Source organism: Euprymna scolopes, chromosome 28 (genome assembly GCF_053919585.1).
Source record: "Euprymna scolopes isolate OS-2025 chromosome 28, ASM5391958v1, whole genome shotgun sequence".
Taxonomy (NCBI): Eukaryota; Metazoa; Mollusca; class Cephalopoda; order Sepiida; family Sepiolidae; genus Euprymna; species Euprymna scolopes.
This window is the reverse complement of record NC_136509.1, coordinates 12,342,046-12,363,208: the sequence shown is the minus strand read 5'-3', so window position 1 is coordinate 12,363,208 and position 21,163 is coordinate 12,342,046. Positions and strand designations below refer to the sequence as shown.

At 28.3% G+C, this 21,163-nt stretch overlaps 1 protein-coding gene across 3 annotated transcripts in view; it reads left to right on the top strand.

The window, feature by feature from the left end:
- Positions 1-21,163, top strand: part of LOC145249465 (calcium uptake protein 1, mitochondrial-like) — a 112,158-nt gene that overhangs the window by 55,476 nt on the left and 35,519 nt on the right. Inside the window, exon 6 of one of the 3 annotated variants that reach the window (XM_080111035.1) lies at positions 19,296-19,334. The exons of 1 other annotated variant lie outside the window; for it this stretch is intronic. In XM_080111035.1, the coding sequence (XP_079967161.1) occupies positions 19,296-19,334 (39 nt within the window). Of the gene's footprint in view, positions 1-12,433; positions 12,455-19,295; positions 19,335-21,163 lie in introns of all 3 variants that reach the window. One more of the 3 variants, XM_080111036.1, reaches the window with a different exon arrangement.

Here is a 21,163-nt window from a genome sequence, read left to right as displayed (position 1 = left end):
AAAAAAATGAACCAATCTACATTCACTAGCGCCTGTTGAACGTTTATGAAGCTGATGCTGTTGATTTTGGCACAATTTAGAGATGGGTTTGTTGATTTCAGAGTGTTAACAGAGATGTGAGCGATAAAGCGTGTTTCAGACTTTTACAACCAAGGCATCAGAAAAGGTTGGCAAAAGTGCATTGAGAATAGATGTTGAAAAATACATTCTGGGACACAAAAGCTTGTTCATTTTAATGGTACCACTTCCGTCTTCATAGCTCTTCAACGTTTTAATTTAAAAAAAAAAATAGGCCTTATTTTTGGAATAACTCTCATATATAAACGTGTGTGTTTGTTCAGAACAAGAGGAATGAGCTGGGTACAGAAGAAAGTAGAGAGGGATAATGAGATAAAAGTTTTAATAGAAATATGTTACACTTTTCCTCTGGCCAGGTAGTAAGTAGATAAAAATAAAATGAGTTTTTTTCCCCCCAATTAACCATAGAATTTCCACAGACACTGCTAGTCTGATGCAAACCAATGAAAATTTCTATGGTTTGATTAATCGATAACTTATGTGGTGGATGTGAGAGGGAACTTTTCTTTGTAGTTGATTTGAATTTTGATTGCATGTTAGTCAGGTAAAAACGTTTTGTTTGTTTGTTAAATTATTTGCAATTTGTAGTTGATTTTCTTGTCTGGTTTTCACCTTTCATTTCTTTAAGTATATCATTTTTTATTTCCATGTTCTGTTCTGTAGTAGTTGAAACTAATATGATTTCATAACATGTCATTCAATGCATCTTTTCCCCTTCTTTATATCATTGGGCAAGTCAATTTAAATTATGAAATCTGTGTACACCTTGTGTTCAAATACGACTTTATAAAAGCATTTCATTATGTTATAAAATTATAACATTTCATTATGTTATAAAATTATAACATTTCATTTTATTATAAAAAGCATGTTAATTATATTATAAAAATTATAACATTTCATTATATTATAAAAATTGTAGCATTTCATTTTATTATAAAAATTATAACATTTCATTTTATTATAAAAATTATAACATTTCATTATATTATAAAAATTATAACATTTCATTATATTATAAAAATTGTAGCATTTCATTATATTATAAAAATTGTAGCATTTCATCATATTATAAAAATTGTAGCATTTCATCATATTATAAAAATTGTAGCATTTCATTTTATTATAAGAATTATAACATAAAAATTATAACATTTCATTATATTATAAAAATTGTAGCATTTCATCATATAAAAATTGTAGCATTTCATTATATTATAAAAATTGTAGCATTTCATTATATTATAAAAATTTTAGCATTTCATCATATAAAAATTATAACATTTCATTATATTATAAAAATTGTAGCATTACATTTTATTATAAAAATTATAACATTTCATTTTATTATAAAAATTATAACATTTCATTATATTATAAAAATTATAACATTTCATTATATTATAAAAATTGTAGCATTTCATTATATTATAAAAATTGTAGCATTTCATCATATTATAAAAATTGTAGCATTTCATCATATTATAAAAATTGTAGCATTTCATCATATTATAAAAATTGTAGCATTTCATCATATTATAAAAATTGTAGCATTTCATTATATTATAAAAATTATAACATTTCATTATATTATAAAAATTATAACATTTTATTATATTATAAAAATTATAACATTTTATTATATTATAAAAATTATAACATTTTATTATATTATAAAAATTATAACATTTTATTATATTATAAAAATTATAACATTTTATTATATTATAAAAATTATATTTCATTGTATTATAAAAATTATAGCATTCCATTTTATTATAAAAATCGTATTTCATTTTATTATAAAAATCATATTTAATTATGTTGTAAAAATTGTAACATTTCATTATATGATAAAAATTGTAGCATTTAATTATATTATAAAAATTAAAACATTTCCTTTTATTATAAAAATTATAACATTGCATTTTATTATAAAAATTATAACATTGCATTTTATTATAAAATTATAACATTGCATTATACTATAAAAATTATAACATTGCATTTTATTATAAAAATTATAACATTGCATTATACTATAAAAATTATAACATTGCATTATATTATAAAAATCATAGCATTTCATTATATTATAAAAATTATAGCATTTCATTTTTTTTTCTTTTTTTAATTTTCATAAAAGGTTTCATCTTGCATTTCCTTTGCATAAAACTAAGTTAAATTAAATGTAGCCCACATTTGAACCCATTCTAAAATTCATGATGATCGGTTAATTAGCTTAGAAATCCTGTTTATACAAATATTATATAAAAATACCTCACTTTATATAGTTGAAATTATCCATTTTTTTTCTACATTGTCATTCATTATGCTCCCACTGTACTTTTGTTTGTGACCTTGGTGAAAGTCGCCTATGAGGAAACGATTTGGAATATTTATATGCAAAAAAAAAAAAACAAGAAAATGATGATAATTCTAAGTCATCTTTGAAACGATCGTATGAACACTACCAATAAATAAATAATATAAAACAATTTATTGGTGCACCTCTATTCATTATATATATATGTGTGCGTCTGTGATGTTATAATATAAAGTTGAAGTTTGATTTCAGGTTCAATCCTTATGGAATTCCTTATCAAATATCAATTTATAGATAGATAGATAGATATATAAATCCACATTAAAAAGACAGATTCCCCATATAGAGTGCTCAATGCGCATTTTATGCAGAAAAAAGTTGCTGAACAATTTAATAAAAAAACAAAAAAAAAAATGAAAATATACCAGATAATAAATTCATATCAACTGTAACAGTCAATTCTCAAATCTGCATTGGCTTCCAATTCACACATTTATCGGAGATCAATAAAGAAGTATTTGAACACAAACTATATACATGTAAAATCAATCCAATAATTTTTTTTTTTTATTTTTTTTTTTTTGTTTTGTTTTTTTTTACATTTCTCCCCTTTTTTATATCTATATAAGTTCTTTAACAAGATTATTTTTTTCAATTTTTTTTATTGATTCTTAAATCAAATTCATTTTTTCTTTCCATCAACTCATTTACTACTACTATTACTTGTTGCTTTTTATATCAAACGTCATTATTTTTTTCTTCCTTTCTTATTATTTCCATAAACTGTGTCTCTTGTTTCATCACTTTCAGCCAAAAATCGTAACACGGTATTGGGCAAAACCAAACAACAGCCTTCTTTTATTCTGCCTGCGCATGACTTTCATGTTTTTTTTTTTTTACGGGCAACGTTACATTGCTTTGCACTATACTGTCTTTTTTCTCTATCCTCTTCCTAAGTCTGTTGCTTTCCTCATTTTTCTCTTACTTTCAATCAATATTGTCCATCTGTTGTCTTTACAACTTCTGCTTTCGTTCAAACAAAGGGGGGGGCGGTATCATTTTCGAAATGTTGCTTCAATCTGAACGCTCAATGTAAAAGTTGTCCTTTTTTTTTTCTAACTTTCTTTCGATGATTTTATTTATTTTTTTTTTTATTTTTTTCCAAGAAATAAAAAATGAAGATTTAATTCAATGTTTCTGAATTTTTGAGATGAGGATTGATTTTTTTATTATTTGAATTCTTCCGACTACTGTTCTCATCTTGATTATTATTGTTACAATATTTCGGTCGAGGTAACTTCGACCTTCTTCAAGTGTATCTTGTTGAACTCTGGAATTTATTACCGTTTATTTAATCCACAGGGGTAGCATGGCCCTATTCTGTCAACCATGACTGTATAGAAGTCCCAAGTAATTCACAGTTGAATTTTGAGTGTTGCCTGCATTAAAGATTCAATCTTCAACCTCCAGAAGAGTGTAACTTACAACTGAAAAGAGTTCCATTTGAAATTCCGTGTAAATTCCTGAATTTAACAAAATACACCTGACATAGATAGGTTGGAGGTTATATCAACTAAAACATTGCAAAAATAACACTCAAGATGAGAACAGGAGTTTAAAGAATTCAAATAATACAAGATTTAGTTTATTTCTCTTATAAAACCCAATATGCAGTAGATATGATTACATGTATGTATGTATGTATGTAATTTGTTTATTGGATGCTTTTATAAATACAATAAATGGATCAGCTGTAGTTGGAGGTGATTCAAAGTCTCCCTTTTCATTGTCTTCAAACTTTGGTCAAACGACTTAACAGCTTTAGTTGTGTGGGAGATTAGAAATCGATATTGTTTATTCAGTTTATTCATTTTTCTTTCCTTTTTACTTCTTTTGACATTTGATTTCTACATCGAGATGTGATTCCGACGAATGCTAAAAAGCAAATGTCTTTAATTGCTACCCTTTTTCTGTCTCTGCTTCATTGGGATTGCTTCCTTTGTCACTCTCAAAAGCAAGTTTTCACAGGAACATGTTAGCTGAAAATATTTTCCAACCAATAAATAAATGAAGCAGAGAAACTAAAAGGGTAGCAATAAAAGCCATTTTCTTTTTAGCATTCGTCACATGAAAGAAGTGACAAGGAAAGAAAAAGCAAGCCAAACGAACAAAGAAAGAAAAGAGGTAACTTATTATGCTTGTCTGTTTTGCAAATCGATTTTGAATCTAACACAGTTGTTCTAGATATTTTGCCACCCATTTTTAATATTCAATAATTAAATTCTTCATACAATATTGTCTGATGTTGATGCCTTTTCATATATATAAATAGAAATGTACATGTTTAGAAGTAGAATATTATGTGCATTTTATATATCAAAGTTTGTAGTTTTCTTAATCATGTTAAATGGCTAAGGATGTTTTTAGAAAAAATATGTGTACAAAAATTTCATTGAAAATAAATTTTGAAAAATGTAGGTATTTAAATTGAAGTTTTTACTTTTTATATTTAAATATCCAAATATTTTTTTAATTGTAATATTTAAACAAAAGTTTGCATTTCAATCAAAAAATGCTTTGTTTATTGATATAAAAAATACTTAAGGGAGATAATTATTTTTACTTTGATCTAAAAATGACTTTAATGCAGATTGTGTTTTTGCTGCAAATACAATTTTTTAAAAGAAATTTATTTTTTATTTTCATTTATTTTTTTTTTTTTTCAGAAAAATATTTGTTTTAATATGTTTTTTATTTTTGTTCAATTTGAATTTTTATATAAAAGAAAAATATATCAAAAAAATATATCAAATAAAATCTGGATGTTAATTTTCATAAATTGTTTCTTAAGAAAATCTTTCAAAGAAACCATGTTAACTCTTTACCACCAGAATTTTTTTATGCTTTAAATAATTTTTTAATCATGAAATCCACATGTGACGAAAGTTAGCATGCAACAGACACACAAACATGAACCCTCATTCACTTGTTGAACCATGCATAGACCTGTACTTTGGAGACCAGTTCGGCTGACAAGCCATAAAAGTAAGAAATATTGTTTTTTGAAAGGCGACTTGAAAATACAATTTGGTGGTAAAGGGTTAAGATTAAATGATAAAATTCTATATTCGATGAATTTGTATTGGGAAACGGAAATATAAAAAGAAAGAATGAGAAAATAGATCTGTTCCCCCAAAATTATTTATCAACAACTTGTTAAGACAATAAAATTGAAGGGTTGATAAAGATTAAAAGTTCAGAGTGTCCCAAGAATCTCCTAGGTAAAAGAAGAGCTGTTTTGCCTGTAGGGAGAAATTTAGTAGCCATCTTTGTTTCAGCTGATGCCATGTGAGTATGTGTGTAAATGGGGTAGGTATAGTAGATGCTTATTTTGTTGGTGAGAGAGTGCTGTATGAACTGGGTAGATAAGTTCTGTTAGTAGTGTGTATATGCTGTCACTGTGTTTAGTACTTTGTTTGAGTCTCGTTTAGGGGGGGGTTGTATGTGTTAATATGTTTAAGAGACCGCACTCAGGATTGTCACTGTGGAAAATATCAAATGAAATAATGACAATGTCTATCCATACAAAAATAATTGCTTTTTTTTTTTTTTTTATTGATAATTTAAAACAATGAAAAATAAGGAATTGGTAAAGATTGAGGGTTCAGTGTCTCAAGAAAGTTCTAGGTGAAAAAAAGAGTTGTTTTGCCTATAAGGAGAAATTGACTGTTGATTTGAGCTTTTGTTCAATCAAAAGTTGATACATGAAAACAATTGCTGATGCTTTTAGCAAACTCTTACAAAAGTTGATACATAAAAACATTTGTTGCTTTTAGCACACTCTTACAAAAGTTGATACATAAAAACATTTGTTGCTTTTAGCAGACTGTTACAATATCTGTAAAAGATTGAGAAAAAAGAAACAAAAAAAATTCCTTCTCTTTTGTACAAAACTTCCAAAACTATAAAATGAAAAGATGATCAAACAGAACAGAATCTTTTACAGCATAATCACATTGACACACCGTTTTTTGTTAAATCACCAAACTTAAGCAATGTTGAGTCTGGTCAGTACCAGATGAATAATCTATTTGGGAATACCGGGTGCTGTATGTAGGAGAATGTGGACACCTCCCTGTAAGAGTTGCAATCATCTCCCCTAATGAGGATATACATGCGGCTGCAGACTGATTGTGGATTTTGTAGTTCCATGAAACTTCCTCCTTTGGAGGAAGTCAGTTAAACCTGCACATTAGTGCCATTTCCAATCTTTTACGGACATTGCAATGCGTTTATTAAATGTATAACTCCAATTTCACTTGAATTCTAACGCTATTTCCCTGATAAATCTTAGTTAAAAGTATATCATCTTATGAAATAATTTATTAAAAATGAAACCCTTGTTAATATTATTGATTAGTTTTTAGTTTTTTTTTAAACTACTTCATATTATTTCTTGTTCATTATGTGGAATTTTTTTTTTGCAGTGCGATTCTGTTTTTTATTTAAAGAAGAAAAAATATGAACTGTCATTTTATTTTTTTTTTAATTCAGAATTTTTGAGATGAGGATTGATAATTAGTATTTGAATTATTCGGACTACTGTTCTCATATTGGTTGTTATATTCATGCTTCAGCTGATGTAACTTCCGACATTCTATTGTCAGCTGTTTCTTTTTGAACTTGCGAATCTTTTGTGTTGTTTGGATTTTTTGGACTACTGTTCTCATTTTGACTGTTTTTTTTTTCATAGATGTAACCTTTGACCTTCTTCAGGTGTACCTGAATAATCCAAATAATACAACCTTTTTTGTTTTTGTTTTCTTTCTATTCAAATAAAATTGTAACATGTTCTGTAGTCTGATGGTTTGATACATGCTATCAATTTTGTGTGGATCCCTCTCCCAACTTCTTGTTGATCCCTTCAGATTCTAAGATGCACTGTCGAATTTCAACTCTGTTTCTCTATTTTAAAAAAATTGTTTATTTTTTTAGTCTCTTGACGTAAGTGATAAATGTTTGCATGCCTTTCCTAATTACTCAAGCATAGGAAGATTAGAAACAAACAAAATTGTAATTTTCTGAATCCTCATTCTTTAGAAACGGACAAAATTATAATTAAAATTGGTAATGCTGAACATTACTAATTTTTCTACCAAAATTCTTGGATTACATTAAGAGTTAACAAACATTCACTCTCCTTCCTTCTTTCTCACTCTTTATTTTCTCATATATATAAGTGATAGGACAGTTCGAATATTTTTCCCCCCGATTCCAATTCTTTATAAATCTCTAAATATTTAAATGTAAAGTTTCTACTTTTTGCCGATTACTGTAAAAAACAAATGTTAAATGTGCAGATATTTTCTCAAACGTAAAAATATACTCGTGGGAGATGATCTATAGGTTTTAGTTTTACTGTTAGTTTAAAACCAATAAATATTTATTATTTTAACATTACTACCAGATTTTATTTTAAACAAAATCAAATAAAAACAGACAGTTGAAGGAATGTTTTTTGACAATGGAGAATAGGCACAAAATTTTCTGATTCTGATGCCACAAAATGTTTGGATTTTCCTGATTCTGATTAATCATCCAAACACTAATATATATTTACACGTATTGATATATTGATTTCAGTTCTGACCAGACAAACAAAAAAAAAAATAACTTCACTTTTTCTGAATAACCATTTTATCTTCATGAGCTATACAATCAAACAGGGTTTGAATATTGCAGACAAAAAAATAATTTTCAGAAAAGCAAAAAACATAGTTTCACATATACATAACTTGCAGTGCACAAGCCGAATAATAATAGATTATCATATTTTCAACCCATTTTGTTTACAAGTTGGACATTTTGATTTAAGCGTGACTCTTCGATAACAATATAGCCGTTGTGGCCAAAGAAATCTGCAGGAGAAAAACATGAAAGAAAAAGAAAAATATCCACAAATGACTATAATATAAAGTTAGTATTTATAAGATTGTAATTCAATAGTGCTCGATACAATTTTTGTAAGATATCATGAAATTGCTGAAAAATGTTTTAACGAGATCTGTTATTAAAACATGATTGCACTTATCTAGCAAATCAACTTCTCTTTTAATCCTTTAATATATATCTTTATATATATATATATATATATATATATATATATATATATATATATATATATATTATTGGTTCTTGTCCAGAATTCTCTCTATATTAAAAAAAAATTAATAAATAAAAAATCAGTATGATGTACATATCTGTGACAAAAAAAATATATTCCAAAAATTATGTAAATTGATCAAGTAGTTTACTTTTTCAGTTTCAAGTTTCAGTTAAGAAAATCAGTTTTAATAAGTAATTAATGGGAATTCGTAGGCATTACAACATAAAGCTAATATTAATTGTTGTTGAGTTATTTCCCTTCCTGTTTTTTTGTTTTTTTTTTGTTTGTTTATATTTTTTTTCAAAATGCCAGGCATTACGGTTATGCCTTAGATGCTCATAAAATTTGATTTTCTTATCTCTATATATAATAAAAGAGGCGCAGTTTTTCCCCTCTGGACCAAATAACCGTAGGTTTACAACAACAGGTGGCACATACAAATTTATTCTGTTTACACTATTAGCCATTACCTTATTTAACTATAGAACAACATTTCAGACATTAATTCGTAATATTAAAACATTACATTTACATTACAGCACCACTATCATCATCGTCATAACCTACAAAGAAAGTAGTTCCAATTTTACTCCCATTCCATAAGTCTTCTTACGACTCCAATCTTCACCACATGAATTTATACTTTTCCCACTTCTCTGTGTCTACGCCGTCATTAACTGACTACTGAATTCATACACATCGCATACTCTTGCCACTTACCATTTACAAAATACTGATGTCTCCCTTTACATATTCACTGGAATTCGATTGGCTGAACTGTAAGCATTCCTCCATTCTAGATTAACAATATCAGCCTCCAAACTCAGTTGTATTTCAATATGACCTATACGAAAGAGAAACCTTCTGGCGTATTTCTTATCGCATTAAACACACCGACAACTACATTACACATGTAGTTACATATTTAAAAAAAACGTCGCTGTGTGTGTGTATGTGTGTGTGTGTGTGTGTGTGTGCCATTAAACTGATAGGCCGCATAAACTTGTGCAAGCATGTTTGTGCTTCTACACATAAATGTCTGTGTGTGCGCATGTTTTTTTTTTGTCTGTTTGTTTGAGTGCATCTGTGTGTGTGTGTGTGTGTGTGTGTGTGTGTGTGTACAAATTTAAGTCATTATGCATTTATTCAAACGGTTCTTTATCTCGCTAGGTCAACCCCCCCCCCCTCCAACCCTCAGCATTTTTTTTTTTTCATTTCCACTAAGCCACAGCCACGCAAGGTTGGGTACAGCTAGTTTAAAAATACATCTTTTTCTTGATCAATTTATGTAATTTTTGTTTCATCATGAGGACATACATCATATGAACTTTTCTTTCTTTTTTAATATAGGAAGAATTCTAGACAAGAGCTATAATTATTAATATTATTTACATCTACAGTCATATTCTATTTTCCTCTTTCTTTCACTTTTCTATTCAAACTCCTGTTTTTGTAATATTTTCTTTTCCTTTTTTTCAACTTAATGTCTTTTCATTTGTTTTCTTTTTCAACTTAATGTCCTTTCATTTGTTTTTTGTTTTTGTTTTCAACTGATTATCTTTTCATTTTTTTTTTCAACATAATGTCTTTTCATTTGTTGTTTTGTTTTGTTTTTCAACTGAATCTCTTTTCATTTTTTTCCAACTTAATGTCTTCATTTTTTTTTTCAACTGAATGTCTTTTCATTTGTTTGTTTGTTTATTAGTTCCATCTAAATCTCATTTCTAACTAATCTGAATCAAGACATTGTGTACAGATGATTCGTATTCAAGACTGGCACAAGGATATATCTTAGGTGACAATTTACAATGTTATTATTTAATCTACTTAAAAAATTGCACATTATATGCTTCATCACAATCTCAGGAAAAAAAGTAAACAAAAAATAAAATAAAAAAAGAAATACAAAGTAAAATCTCTTCTATAATCAGTCCTGCACACACGTCTTCAGCTGTGGCACTTCTGATGTGAAAGATTTTCATCAAACTAAGGTCAGGTCATGCTTGTTTAGATTGGTGATCTTTTAAACCAACGCATTTCAGGTGAAAATATTATGTACTTACTTGTCATGTCAAAATTAGTGTAAATTCCAAAAATTATGAAAACTGATCCATTAAAAAATAATTACAAGTAAAAATAGAATTTATTGAATTATTGAGTTTTATTGTATTTTTTAATGTAGAAGAGTTGTGAAACCAATTCAGTATGACAAACAAGGGAGACAATAACCCTTGACTTAAATTATAGGTCTGAATTTTTTAAACAGAATGTATTTGTGGATAATTTTTTGTTAAAAATACGCCTCGCACATCTACTGGATTATTTTTCGTAATTTGAGGAATTTATATCAATTTCGACAGAAAATAATAATGTTTTCACCTAAAATGCGTTGATTTAAAAGATCACCAATCTACACAAGCATCCACCAAGTTACTATTAGAGCTGGTATAATGTTGATATTTCCGATACAAGCAATCAAGCCAACATGGCTGGTGACTCACCTCAAACCATCTTTTTTCTTTTCCTTTCGCTCAAAAATGAGCTGGCATCCATCTAAAGGTAAAAAATGGTACTTTGTTTGTTGCTTGTGCATTATACAGGGTTTTCTAACAAATGCATTGCAGGTAAAAACATTATGTACTTACTTGTCATGTCGAAATTAGTATAAATTCCAACAATTACGAAAAATGATCCAGTAGAAGAATAATTACAATAAATATAAAATTTATCAAATTAACGAGTTTTAACATACGTTTTAACGTGGAAAAGTTGTGCAATCAATTCTGTATGACAAACTGACTTATTTCTCTGGCTTTCTTTGAAATCTGCCATTAAAAAAAGTAGAAAATATCCAACTACTAGTCTCTATGATTTTTTACGACAAATAGATGTAGCATTTCTTTTACTGGATCATTTTTTCGTAATTTTTCAAATTTATACTAATTTTGATTTGACGTATGTATAGTATTTTTACCTGGAATGCATTTTTTTTTCAAAAATCCAGTATATTGCGCTAGCACCAATTTTTTTTTTTTTTTTTTTTTTTTTTTCTAGTTAGTCTGAAAATTTTTGTAAACCATAAAAACTTGCGTTTTGTTTTTTTTTGTAAATTTTTTTTTTTTATGTATGACTTGAAATAAAAACTATTACAACATCTTGAAGATAATACTTTGAATTGAGTTCTAAGTGGTTTGTTGGTTTCATCGTTTTTGGGGTTTTTCAGCATCATGCACTTCTCTAAGTTTCTGAATTTTTGAGATGTGGATTGATTATTCGTATTTGGATCCTACTGTTCTCATCTTAAGTATTATTTTCACAACATTTTGCTTGATGTAACCTTTGACCTTCTACAGGTGTATCTTGTTGAACTCAAGGATCTTTTTGTCAAACTCTGGAATCTGCTACTCCCATGGATTAAATAAAGGGTTCTGTTCGAGATTCCATGTAGATTGCTGAGATCGTAAAAATAAATTCCCAAGTTCGATACGATACACCTGGAGAGGGTCAGAGGTTGCATCAAGAGAAACGTTATGAAAATAACTCTCAAGATGACAACAGTAGTTCGAGAAATCCAAATGATACAAAAACACTTCTCTGTTTTAACCGTTGATGTATGCCTATTGTTCACAATCTCTTTTTTCTACGCATCACATTTGATGCTGGTGGTTTTTTTAGTTGTGCAGAAGTTTTTGCACTATTTATTGATTTGTCGGAACTTTTTCACCTTTTCATACGTTTTATAATGGCGAACAATATTGTATCACTCATTCTTTTTTTTTTTCTTATGTTCTTTTCTCTCTCTCTCTCTTATGTTTTTTGTTTCCAAGATATTACATTTTTAATTTCTGCTTCATTTTGCTCAGAACGTGAATCCTCGGACTAGGGTAAGTTAATAACACAGAGATTGCTCCAATTCACTTTTGGTAAAATCTTGTCTCAACACAAAGCCGAAGGAATTGTCAGTTTCGTGCAAAAGTTCCAACAACTCTATGTGAATTCTAAACATTATTTCTCTAAATGTAAGTCGAAAGAAGATCTTTGAAGGGGAGACAATTTGGTATAATATTGGATAATATTTGCTCTAAAAAATGATAGATATTTTAAGTAAAAACACTATTACATAATTACGTGTCCTGTCGGAATTTGTAAAAAAATTTTGAATTACAAAAAAAATGAGTAAGTAGAAAAATAATTACAAGAAAAAAAAATAAAATTTATCGCATAATGCAGGTTCCTCGGTTTAGTCTATTTCAGCCAATTCTTTATGACAAATTGACTTATCTCCCTTGTTTTCAGTTAACTTTAGCAATTGAAAATTAGAAAATGGCGAACCAATGATGACAATATTTTTTCGTAAAAAAATAATTTTAGCTGATATTCTACTGAATCATTTTTCATAATTTTTGGAATTTTGACTAATTTCAACATCACACGTAATTACATAATTGTGTTTTTATGTAAAATGCATTTAAATTTTTTTGTCTTTTTAAGATATCGGATTATAATGCACAAGCACTCTTAGTTTTAAATTTTGTATCCATCAAATATTTTATCAGGATATTTCTCTACTCGAAGAGTCCATATTTTTTAACTGCCTTTTTTTTTTACCTTATATGATTTCAAATATTGTTTATATCTGAAAATATCATATATACACATCAACCACATATACAATATCTTTGATAATCCTATACGCACACACTATACCCATACACAATACATACACACTTTTTTTTTTTTTGTATTAGTCTGAAAGCATGTGTGTTTTCTCTCTCGTCATTTAACATCACTTTCCCCTTGTCCAGGGGTCAGACGTTTTCTGATATTTCACAAGTTCACTCTCCACTTCTCACGGTCCAGTTGGTCAACTGTCTCCAACTTTCACCCTGTACGGTTTCGTCTAATCACTTTCAAGCTTTTTTTGGCTAGACAAGCTTCCTGCATTTCAAGACATCCATGATTCTGCAACAGAGGATGAAGGTCCCACATGAACGTATCAGTGTAACTGACGTCCTTAGAACTTTTATGCTGAGCAAATATATTGCTTTCAGCAAATCGTCCCATCTAATATATTTGGTTTGGTCAGATTTTACATTGCAGGTCAGTTCAAGTGTGAATCTGCCATTGCACTGCAGTTGGACAAAAGAAGACTGGGGACTGGGTGACCGTTCAGCATTAGTAATAAAAATAGTTAGTTGTCCAGAATTCAATATATTTAAAAAAATTATATATAATATTTATGTTATACATATTTATCATGGAATGAAAATGTCATATTCCAAAAATCACCGAAATTGATCAAGTATTTTTTTTTCATAGATTTTTTTTAATGATTTTTAGCGATCACTAGTACATCATTAAGACATTTGATCTTTTCTTTTCTGGAGAGGTTGTTGACGGGGGGGGGGGTCCAGTAATGAATTTTACCTTTTCAAAAATATGGCAGAGCAAGACATGCCGTCCCCGTTTCCTCATAAAATTTGATTTTCTTACTTAAAAACAAATACTTGATCAATATATATGATTTTTGGAACATGATATTTTTGTTTTTGTGATGCGTATATACATCATAAAGATTTTTCTGTGTTTTTGTTATTTTTTTTTTTTAAATAGGTTAAATTGATAAACACCTAGAAATTAAGTCTAGCAAGTATTTAAGGAAAGAGACTTCCTCCATTGATAATTAGTCTGGGAACCATAGAACCCAGATAAATTACATCTTCTTCAAAAAGAGTTCCAGAAAGGCAGCAAACAAAGTAAAAATCATGCAGAAAAAAGAAAGCAGCCAACAGAACTTGTCATGTCTTGAGTTCATGGTTGCAGTGCCAAGAATGAGAATATGCAAATTTGCACCTCGTATCTGCATTTACAAACTGAAAGACCTGGGTATCCTTATACATTTTATTCATGGAGAACTTATTTTCAACCAACACTGTATTAAGAACAAATAAAATTTTGATTGTTGTCCAGGTTCCCCTTATATTAAAAAACAAAAATTTTTAAAAATCATTATAATGTATGTACCTGTGACGGAACGAAAATGTCATATTCCAAAAATCACGTAAATTGATCACGTGGTTTTATTTTTAACTAAGGAAATCAAATTTTAGGAGTTAGCAAAAGGAGATTGCATTGCATCGCCTACTTAAAGAAACAAGAGCAGATAACTCCACAATAAATCACACTTGCAAGATCAGCTTTGAAATGTCTACAATTTCCCATTAAATCGCCTAAAATCAATTTACTTTATAAAAGTAAAACTATTTAATCAATTTATGTGATTTTTTTTTTTTTTTTTTAATAGATCTCGGGTATGTACGTTACAAAGATTTTTTTTTTAGTTTTGTTTTTTAATATGGGAGAATTTTGAATAACTACCAAAATTTTTGTACAATTTAGGTAAATTGAATAGACTTGTACCCTTGGCTAGATGATATGATTTAATTGATGTCAATAGTTGTGTCTAAATCTACATGCAATGATTAAATAACACGCGTGCACACACACATATGCACACTTAAACGTTGTAATGCATATAGTCACTTATTGTTAAGCAAAGTAATTCAATCGATTAAGTCTCAAAGTATCTAAATTTTTTTATATTTGAGTTGAAATTTTGTATAATGCATCAGAATACACAAATTGAAAGGAGAAAGCTATTATTTAGAAAACAAAATATTGACTCCTCTAAATATGACGTTGGGTAAACGAGATACATTTTAAACATCAAGAAGCTATATATATATATATATATATATATATATATATTCAAGATAAAATTTACACGTTATGCTAAAAAGCAAAGCATTTCACACAAAGAATTACATATATATATATATATATATATATATACATATTCAAGATAAAATTTACACGTTATGCTAAAAAGCAAAGCATTTCACACAAAGAATTACATATATATATATATATATATACACATATTCAAGATAAAATTTACACGTTATGCTAAGAAGCAAAGCATTTCACACAAAAAATTACATTGCACTTTTAGCAAGACGTTAATGACTTACTATTGCAAAACTCTTATAAATTCATACGTCATCGAATAAATAGAATTTTAGCAAATTTTACAATAATTTTTAAGAAGGTTTCAACAACTCTATGATAGATGTTGATGAATTTTATCTTTTCTTCAGAATAATTATGCAGTAAGCAATATTATATATTATTTTATAGATTTAAAAAGAAATTATTTTGTGTCCTATTTATAGGACAGTGGGATCTAATGAGTTAATAAATGTATGGAAGAATGTAAGTGCAGTAATATTTCAGTATATTATTAGTACACTGTGGAACCTAATGGGTTGATGCATCATTTTGAGGAGCAAAACTGATTTTTTTTTTATTGTTGTACAAATATGGCAACCTTTTTTATGCCATTTCTGAGGAGTGTGTAATGTCATTGCTTCCAAGCACAATCAGTGAAACAGATTTTTATCTGGTCACAACTCAAATGACTATTATTTTCATGGTGAAAACACAATTTGCTGCAATCCCCTGAACATGACTGATAATGATTTGATATTCCAGTTCAGCTGATTATGAATACATTTGAACCATGCACAATGGTGTTTTGATGTTTGATCGTTTCTTTTAACAGTAATCATCCTGTGTTGTACCATTGAGTGGCAAAGGTCAGTTTCAAGCACACACAAAAAAATAAAATAAATAATGGTTCGATGGTTGGTCCTTTTGTATAAAAATAATTATTCAAGTAAAAGTTGCAATGTTGCGTTTATTTGGAAAAAAACGAAAAAGGAAACAAAACTTTTAAATGCACCTTCACACTTTAAATATGAAGTGCTTTTAGATTGGATCAATCATCTGTGTGACTTTAGTTTGGCATTTTCAATCCATGAGTTTGAGGTGTGTTTCTTAATAATGTTGAGTCCAGTGGCAAGCAAAATGGGAGTCTCTAAGTTACAAAATGCAGTTGATTATATTGTGTCAAGAATTCAGCAAGGCAATCCGGCCTCTCCAAACTCTTTCTGTTACCTCAGAATGAGGAAGGCTTTCCTCTCTCTCATTGTATCAAATTATTACATCTGTCTCTTTCTCTTGCATGGAAACTGAAAATTGTTTTATATTTTCATTGGACGAGTACCTTCCATTCCTTTGAAAGTTTCTTTGCTCTCTTGATTGGAATTAGCATTAATTTATCGGAATGTTTCAATTTTATTTTTTGGAGCAAAATAAATTAAAAATAGGAATTGCTTCTTTCTTTTGTGTGTCTGTAAATTACGGGTAGATAATTTCTCAAGTTTTAGCTTGAATCAAATGTTTTAAATTTGCACGAGTCTGAACCAACAATTGTGCTATCAACTCCACAATCTTCATTGTATATGTGAATTACTTCAATTATAAATAAAAGATCTTTTAAAGATTTATTTTGTAAAATTTTAATGCTTTTTTTTCTTTTGTAATTTTATAAAAATCCTTATATTATAATCCTTAATTATAGTTTATAACCCTTATTATATTTTATAATCCTTATTATGTTATTATTCTCAATTATATTTTATAATCTTCAACTTTATATTATAATCCTTATTTATATTTTATAATCCTTATTTATATTTTATAATCCTTATTTATATTTTACCATCTTCAATTATATTTTATAATGTTTAATTATATTTTATTATTCTCAGTTTTTTTTTAATTTATTTTGAATTTTTTTAATGTTTCTCTCTCTCTCTCTCTTTCTATCTCTTTGTTTGAAATACTCATGCAACCAAACTAAACACTTGTAAAATACGATATTTCTCAGACGAGCCATTGTTATTTTAATTTTTTTAAAACTGTTTTCCCCATCTTGATTATTGTCATTTTCACAACCTTTCCCCCATACTTTTCTCCAGCCTTTTTCAGGTATCAACTAAGACAAAAAGTACATGGCTGAAGACGTCATAGCAACTAACATTTGGAAAACAATCTGAAATAATGTATAAAATCCTTTCTAAATGCATTCATTAACTTTTGCTCTTGGCTGACTTATAAGTTTGTTCATTTTTTGTTGTATTTTTTTTATATATTTGTTTTTATACAAACCGATCAAACAAAAGTTTCAAAAAGTCGAATTGTTCATTAAAAGTTCATTTTACATGTGTTGTTAAAAAGTAAATTTAGCCATTTACTTTGATTCAGAATAATCCATTTCAACTTGCAAATTTAATAGGATTGAATAAAGAGCCATGTTTTTATATTTTTTTGAAAAACAGAATCTTTTAAGATCAAATTTAGTTTTAAAATGATTTCTTATACTTTTTTTTTTATCTATAACCTCGTGTTTTAAAGTTGTATAGAAAGGGAAGAAGGATAATTAAGAATAAAGGAGAGGAAAAACTAGAGAACTGTGCTGATTACAAAATGTAGACATATGAATAAATATTTATTTTCCCAAATAAACCACCAGTTCTAATTAGTCTTCTTCTTCCCCCCCCTCCCCATTTCATTGTGTATTTAGTAAATCAAAACACCAGGTCGGATATACAACAAATCCTTTGACCTTATATATATATATATATATATATATATATATATATATATATATATATATATATTTGTCAATTTTGTATGGCACAAAATAGAAAATCTACAAAATTTATGAAAATCTTTGTTTACATAGGTGAGCTTTTAAAACAACCTATTTTAGGTGAAAACATTATTACATACTTATCATGTGGAAATTAATATAATTTCCAAAAATTACAAAAAAAATAATCCAGTAGAAGATGTCTGTCTGTCTGTCTATCTATCTATCTATCTATCTGGTTCGGCTTCTTGCCCAGACCAATGTGACTCTCTCTCTCTCTCTCTCTCTCTCTCTCTCTCTCTCTCTCTCTCTCTCTCTCTCTCTCTCTCTCTCTCTCTCCTCTCTCTCTCTCTCTCCTGTTTTCCATCATCTGCCTCAGATCTTAGATGTGCTTGATGTATTTTTAACAAAAAATCATCCACAATTAAGTTCAGTTTAAAAATGGTGGATCCTTAATTTAAATCTACCTAAATTAGTTTTACACAAGAGTTATATCCCTTGGTTGCACAACTCTTCCACATTAAAACATGCAATAAAACTCGATAATTTGATAAATTATATTTTTAATCATAATTATTTTTCTACTAGATCATTTTTCGTAATTTTTGGAATTTATACTTGTAAGTACATAATGATGTTTCCACCTGAAACGCATTGGTTTATAAGATTACCAATCTACACAAGCAGCAAAAACAGTTAAAAGTGTCTGACATGTTTTGAATAAAAGAATCAAAGCGTTCTTTAATCTCTTTCTGCTAAAATTTACGTTGAATGCAGGTTTGTCTAAAGTATCCAAACTCTCTATTTTTCGGTTTAATATAACGTATGCAAACTATTTCTTTTCTTTTTTTTACCAAGTGATTTAATTATAAGTTAAATGGTGCAAGATTTAAGAATTCATTTGTCTTGCATAAAAAATAATTGATTGTGCATTTTGTCTTTTCTTTTTAACACTTTTTGCAAAATCATAAAATTTTGAAACGGAGGCAGTTTTGTAATGTTTTTTTTTAATAAAGAACTCCGATCTCTCTTGGATTCCATTCTCATTCTACATTTCAAAATCAAAGATTATCACATCATTTTAAAACGGAAACAAAAAAGACGTATATCTTAATGTAAATTCTTTGCCTCTTTTAACGTATTTGATTCGTTTTTCTTTTTCCTGTCAGGATTTGGCAGCAGAAATTGAAAGACAATTCCAAGAGGAGGTATGGTAGACAAAAAAATGAAAGTAAAAAAAGAAAAGCATGGTATCATTTAATAATAATAAAAATGTTTTAAATAAACATGTGAATAATCCCTGATTCCCTTTGATTATTCTCGCCCGCTGTTCCACCTATTCCAAAAACATTTTAAAAAATCTTTTTGTTCCAAAATTTTGATAATGCTTTGTTCATTTCCACAAAATTTGCTTTATTAAAAATGTTTTATTAAAAAATGTTTACATTTTTTAACGCACAATTTTTTTTAATCATGAATTTTCCTTTTTTTTTTTTTTAATTCCTAATTGAAAATTTTCTCTTAAATTTTTTTCTTCCACCAAAAAAGACGTTTGTGCTTTTATGCACTTGCTTTATAAAAACAAACAAAAAAAAAAAACTAATTTCCAATTGTTTTCCACAGATAATCATAATTGACCAGGTTCTTCAGTTTGCTGCCTTTTTTCCATTTTTTTTTTTTTATATATATATATAATTTATTCCTATTTTTTTATATATAAAAAAAACCCTGTTTGATTTAATCTTCTCCGTGTGTTTCTCATAAATAATAACTATGACATGCGCTAACACAATTTCCATACCTATCAACATCAGCAGATTATGTATAAAATGTGTGTTTTTATTCTTTTAATTTGTATTAACATAAGAAAAGTGATCTACAATTGCAGACAGTAGAACCTGTGTCTTTTTCACCTCTAAACATTGAAGTCGTATTTCAATTGAAATAAACAATTTTCACGTTTGAGATTTTTTTTCAGATGAAGATTCACACTTTGTATTTTTCAGACTACTATTCTCATCTTGCCTCATCTATCCACGTTTCCATTGATGTAATCTCTGACCTTATTCACGTGCATCTTTTCCAACTTGAAAACTTTTTATTCAAATTCTAGAACCTGTATGAAATTTCAAACTACACCCTTTATAGAGGGTAGGTTGTTCTCATTCAGTCATAACTGGTATTACAACATGGCTCTCGCAAATTTGAATTGAGTTATCTCCTCTTGTTTTCTTTTTGGATTTTTTTCAAATAGCAGAGATGGCTGCTCTTCTGTTACTCACAAAATTTAATTTTCTTATTTAAAAATACAACTACTTGATCAATGTACATGATTTTTGGACTATGATACTTCTGTTTCATCACAGGTATGTACATCATACAGATTTTTGTTTTTTAATAGAGAGGCAATTTCGGACAAGAATTGTGTTACTTGATGTTATAACCGCTTGTACTAAGGATTGAACCTTCAATAGCTACAGGATTGTCACTTATTGTTAACCAGGTTGACGGTTCAATCCTTACTAAAGGCAATCATAACAAAAATGAATACTTTTACCTGATTATGGTTAATGGAAGATTGGAAACAATTTCCCTGTATGGATTAAATAATTAAGGGTTTAGTTTTAAATTTCATACCAATTCCCAAGTTTGAATAAAAGGTTACCAAGTTCAAAATGTTGCACCTGAAGAAGGTTGGATCCTTGGGGAAGTCCTTACGTTAAGTATTCAGGGCTGATTTTAACTGCAGCTATTATCTTTAGATTTTTAATTTCACATATATTGGAATCTCGATCCTTGGTCAGAGCACCAATTATGTGAATGTGAAGCTTGTCACAAAAACATCAACGATGTCGCCCTCAAACTCTGTCACCTCTACTTGTGTTGACTGCTATTATCTCTTGTGATGCTTAATATGGCATCACCGACCGTAGTCGTATTTTTTCATGAAGAAAATTGGTGGTGTCATGACCAAGATGGACCCTACTCCCACGCTGTGTTGATTGATCAGAAGTACAGGACTGGGGTTGATCAAAGA